This window comes from Schistocerca serialis, chromosome 12 (assembly GCF_023864345.2).
Source record: "Schistocerca serialis cubense isolate TAMUIC-IGC-003099 chromosome 12, iqSchSeri2.2, whole genome shotgun sequence".
Classification (NCBI taxonomy): domain Eukaryota; kingdom Metazoa; phylum Arthropoda; class Insecta; order Orthoptera; family Acrididae; genus Schistocerca; species Schistocerca serialis.
Window position 1 is genome coordinate 35,071,475 of NC_064649.1, and position 6,000 is coordinate 35,077,474.

The 6,000-nt window shown below is 38.0% G+C and overlaps 1 protein-coding gene across 1 annotated transcript in view; it reads left to right on the forward strand.

The window, feature by feature from the left end:
* Positions 1-3,500, forward strand: part of LOC126428328 (synaptic vesicle glycoprotein 2A-like) — a 781,198-nt gene extending 777,698 nt beyond the window's left edge. The window contains exon 12 of the mRNA XM_050090263.1: positions 3,382-3,500. Coding sequence (XP_049946220.1) covers positions 3,382-3,443 — 62 coding nt within the window. The 3' untranslated portion in view covers positions 3,444-3,500. The remainder of the gene's footprint in view (positions 1-3,381) is intronic.
* The last annotated feature ends 2,500 nt before the right edge of the window (positions 3,501-6,000 follow it).

Sequence of the window (6,000 nt, forward strand, 5' to 3'; positions counted from 1 at the left end):
TCAGTAAATCTGTTGTCCAACATAGACATTTTTGGTTGAGAGAAAAATAGATTGTAATATACTCTATTTTCATTTGTGTAGATCATTTATTTTGATATTAACAGCAAATGCTGCAGTCAAAAGCTTTTTTATAAGTAATGAAAGTAATTAACATAAATTAGCTGCCCAACACGGTTCATAACTAAAATGAGTTGCAAAACTTTGACATGGAAGGAGCAACAGAGGAAGTGAAAGGAAATTTTGAAAGAGCAATAAGAGAGCACGGGGAATGGATACCAGTGCTGATGATCATAGATGGCATAGCCAATGTGGCTGAATGTATGGAACATTCAGAAAACCTGCATAAAGAAACTGACAAAATGGTGAGTGTAGAACATAGCCTCAGAAGAAACAAAGCAGAGATTAATGAGGCGAAGAGAGGTAGAAAGCAGAGCAGTGACTCGTTTAAAATCGTGACTGTGAGCAACACAGTAGTGGAAGGAGTGAATGAATTTTCCTGTCCAGGGAACAAGATTACTCGTGGTGGTTTGAAGCAAGAAAGATATGAGATGTAGATTAGCACACATCACATATAGAAATGAGGAAGACTTGGCTGAAAATGTACACCTGGTGCACAGTGTTGTGCAGAAGTGAAGTGTGGACCATCGGAAATCCAGAGGAGAAGAAACCAGAAGCGTTTGAAAGAGAGTGCTATTGAAGAATGTTAAAAATTAAATGGTTAGATAAAATATGAAAAGATAAATAAGAAAGAAAGGACATGTTAACCAGACATCTGCTTCGGCATCCAGCAATAGTTGACATGGCACTGGAAGGAACAGTAGAGGAGAAAACAGTTGTGGTGGATGGATAGTAGAATATTTAGTACAGAAACAAGAGGATGTCAGGTGTTGTAGTTACATAGATGTTAAAAGATTACCTGGGATTGGACAAGATGAAGGATGGCATTAAAACAGTCAGCAGACTAAGAAACTGAGAAAGGAGAACATGACTCCAACTGGATATCTCTGGGTACTTTTGAAATCACTTGTTGTTTATACTCCCCTCTAGGGACACAGGCTGGCAACGGACATGTTCCCACTCTTTCACACTTTGATTAAAATAATCCAAAAATAAATAAAAATTATTGAAATTAACAAAAGATACTACCTTCATTTGATGAGACATTTGTTTTGATTCAATTGGTTGGCCTTTAGCTTACACCATAGAGCCAGCACATACTCTCATACGTACAGAAGATATATAGGTATTTACACAAAATCAGAATTAGAATGCACTGAACTCTCACTAATCTTGTCCTCAATGATTAGCCCTCTTAGTAATCTGGCCCCCTTCTGGAATCTAGTCACTCAAGCAGAAGTGACTTGCACAACAATGAATTACTGTACACAGCAGTGTTTGTTAGTTTATTAACACATATTAAACAATGCTATACCGTTTGAAATGGTGGCTTTCTTTATAGTTCAGTAGCATTGCTTCTACAAGGAAACATGTTACATTAGATCTCAAGCAAAGCTCAAAACTTTAGATAAGTTAAATCAAGGTTCTGTGCAGAAAGTCATTGTTGTAGAGGACAATGTTGGATGAGCAACGATTTATCAAAAAGAAAACTGATGCCATTTGACAGTATGAAACTCAAATGGAGAGTGAGTTGTGAAAACGGAAGGTTATGCAAAACTGTGAGCATAATGAACTGGCTGTAGCTGTTTAAAGATGGTTCATACAACAATGCATTAAAGGAATTCTTGATAATAAAGAAAAATCAGTTGCATTTAACAAACAACTTGGTGACAGTAACTTGTCTCCAGCAAGTGAGGTTTGCCTGCTGAACTAGAAAAAACAACACAGCATGCAACAACTGACGGTCACTGGGGAAAGTTGGTCAGCTATTGAAAAAGATACAAAAGCAAGGAAGAATATTTACCTGCTAATGCCTTGTACAATGCCAATGAAATGGCCATCTCCTACAAAATGCTTCCCTCAAAGCTTTTAGCTGCCAAGAATGAGAAGCAACGTAGTTTGTACAACCAACAGAAACAGCACATAACATTAATGACATGTTGTAATTCAAATGGGAGTTATAAACTATCACTCATGATGACTGGGGGCCTCAACATCCACATAGACATAAATAGATTACCAGTGCAGAATTGAGCTCAGAAGGAAGCATGAAAGGACATTTTCCCGGTGATTACACAAAACATTTGTAGCTGCTGTGAGAAAAAAGCTGAAGAAGAAAAAAAGGTTCTTCTGAAAGCTATCCTTCCAACTGACAATCCACCCAGTGATCCTCCTGATGTGACTTTAATACAAAAATGAATTCACCAAGTCTATGTCGAAGGCGTGGGAAGAAGTCAACTTACACAACTATATTTTCCAAACATCAGAAGCATGGCATAAAGTGGACAATACTACCATAATGAAGACCGGGGGAAAGTGCAGCCAGCCATTGATGCAGATCTCGAGCCAGCACTGAGCGACAGCAATGAGTCAGTTAATTTGGAATCGTTGGCTACTGACATCTTCTGCAAGGTCCCAGCAGGTAGGGAAATTGATAAAGTGACTGAACAAGGAAAACTGTGAAACAGATTGAACATTAACATGGGCTTACACACACTCAACACAGAGGTTATCAGTGAGACATTAATGGATGAAGAAATAATTAAAAGGTATGAAGGAAAGTAATGATGAAAGAGATTAAGAAGAGGGCATATACAGTGTGACAATTTCTCATAGTACTGTTGCTGAAGCATCTTCCTGGAGACATTATGCAACAACCAGACACATGAAGTAGCAATTTAATGCTTGTAAACCAGTTGCATGATAAAGCACACCACTGTTGGGTACCATCATTCTGACAACTAAAAATTCGGGAAATCTTTCATTGTGGGCAATAGCGCTGTATATGTACACACTCAAGAACCAAGTTTTGTATGAAAATGAATGTTTCTTTGGATTTAGTAAAGCACAGTCTCTATCTACTCAAACTAAATTTCACACACTTTCAATAACCTGGCACTTCCCCAATGTGGCACCCATATGTGCAGGGAATGGCCCGACTAGTCAGAGTTTAGTGTATTTATTTGTTTTCATCATGCACACACACACACACACACACACACACACACACACACACACACACACACACAAAAATTGTGCTTTGCAGAAGGCTTTACTCCAGACACAGACCACTGCAGTTGTGTGGTTTGTCACTCATTCCCAGCAGGTACATAGAATATTTCCTACTTTGCCTTTCATGTAGGACAACCTCGGCAATGAGTCCAAACTGAGTGGCAGTTTTTGTGCCTTGTATTACAACGTTTGCCACTCGACTGCACTATGCTGAATCACAAACTAATGGAAGGTCCTTCCCCTTGTTTGCAGCATGTGGCCTTGCATCGACATTGCTGCCGTCAGAAGCAAAGTTGAAGGAGCTACGTGGCTGAGGATGTCCACACCAGCATTGGTTGTTCTTTCTCCAGAAGCTCTGTTGTACACTTCTTGCAATTTTGTGAACTCAAATGCTATATTAAAATTATACATATTATTTTTGTTACATTCTAATTGTTTTAATCAAGTGAAAATCCCTTTTTTTCTTTCATTTACATATATTTCTTATTATTAGTTTTCTGCATAAGGTCACAGTGTTTTTTGTTTTGCTTGTTGGAATTCCACTTGCTGTGAGTTTATTTGTCAATTCTCATTTTTTTATTTGTGGTTCACTGTTGCTGTTTCAGTTTACACTTTCCCATTTTGTCATTTGGAGATACTGAGTGGAGCTGTGGATGCTAGGGAATGGAGTGCCAAGTGGAGAAATCGGAACATTTCTGACATATTCTTCTGTTTCAGTTCAGTAGAGGGGTGACAACCAGAAACACTTGTGCCATGTATAGGGATAACACCATTGCACAGAGCACAGAAAGAAAATAGTTTTATTGTTTTAAGGAGGATCGTTTCTCACTAGTGACCCTCCATGTTCAGGAAGACCTTCAAAGCTTAGTGAAGATCATTTAAATGCATTAATCCACAATGACCCACATCATTGTACTCGAGAACTGGTAAATGTGACAAACTCTAATCAGTCCACCATCATGTGACAGTTGCACACGATGAAGAAGGTTCAGAAATTGGGTGTATGGGTATTGCATGCTCTCAGCCAAAAATCATGCAAATCAGTGGGTGGCAATATGTGCATCTCTGCTTGCTCATAATCAGCTGCCCCATTAACAACACTGACCATTCCTATCCTGTGTAGATACCAGTGGCAAGAAATAGTGTCTTTATGGTAACATGAGGAAACGAAAGGAATGGTTGTGCCCAAACAAAGCAGCAACTCCTGGTACAAAGACATGCATGCATCCACAAAAGACAATGTTACGCATCTGGTGAAACAGAAACTCTGTACAGAACTAAAAGTTGTTTGTCCAAGGTGTACACATCAGTGCTGACATTTATTGTCATCAAATGAGACGTCTTGCAGGCACAATCTAAAAACAATGACCAGGAACACTGCGTGAAGTGATCCTACTCGATGATAATGCCATCCACATTCTGCTAGACTAACAAAAAACACGACATAGAAGCTGAGTTGGGAAGTCATTCCACAACCACCTTATTCACCATAACTTGTGCCCTCAGATTTTCATCTTTTATACTCTCTATCGAACAACCACTAAGGAACTTCCTTTTCGGATGCACTCCGAACATGGCCCGATGACTTCTTCGCCTCAAAATCACGTGATTTCTATGATTTCAGAATCGAGAAGTTACCACAGCACTGGCAAACTCTTATAAACAGTGGAGGAGAATATATTATTGATGACTAAAGTCTGTCATGTGTACATGTTGTGTTTATTAAATTTATGGAGGAACGTTGCAAACTTATGCACCAACTCAGTAATATAATTTTTATGATTATGGTAATAATAATAATTATCATTATTATTTTTATTCTTCAAAATTCCTCTAACCTTACCTGCATCATTATACCTTCCACATATCTATGTTCATTATGGCGTTTTTTAAAAATATATTTATATTGTGATTAAATTATTATTCTCTTGTGGAGATTCAGAAATCTGTTGTGAGTTTTGCACCACTTCTTGCCTGGAAGAGCAAAGACTTTTCAAAAACTTAAGTACTGTATGTGATAGTTTATTTGTCACCTCAAATCGTTTGGAGAAGGCGTAGCGTTCTCAAGATTAAGAACAGAGTTCGCAAGGCCCCTTAATTTATTTGTGTCGTGATCATGTTCGATCATGACTGGATATGAGACATAGCAACTAGGAACAGAGAAGCCTAAGGGACCAGACAGAGCTGGAACTTTTCTTTGCTATACTACACCACACGTTAAAAGAAATTGGATTCAAATCACAAACAAGGTAAATGGCAATGCGCCTTCTGCCTTAACTACGACATTTGCCGACATGCAGTCGGTCCCTGTTAGCTGTATGAAAACTATAAAAACACCGATATTACTTTTGCCATTAATAGGAGATGGATAGCATGGTAATACTTTAAGTAATAAGCAGGCACTACAGAATTTGAGAGCACAATAACCAATTTAATTAGTCATTATTGCTAACAATAGGCTCTGTACAATTTCAATTTTCTATCTTGCTGGCTGTTTCTTTAAATAAAGTCCTTTAACATCTTCAATATTTCATCTTATATGCACACATAAATTGTTACACAGCACTGCAAAATAGTAATATTTTATAATAACTAATTAGTGATTGCGGACCACGCCACATATGCATCCTCCATCTTTAAAAAATATATCAGGACTATGATAACAGAAGAGGATTACAATTCTTCAGCTGTCCAAAAATAAGAAACACAAAATTTCGCTATCGAAACAGTTTATGAACAATTCGTATTCTGCGCTGTGGCGCGTAAGATATTGTTTGAAATATCAGGTGGTCGCTGCTCAGCGACGATCTAAGAAATTTTTACACAAATTATATGGCTTTTATGAGCCTGCATGGTTACATTATCGAATGC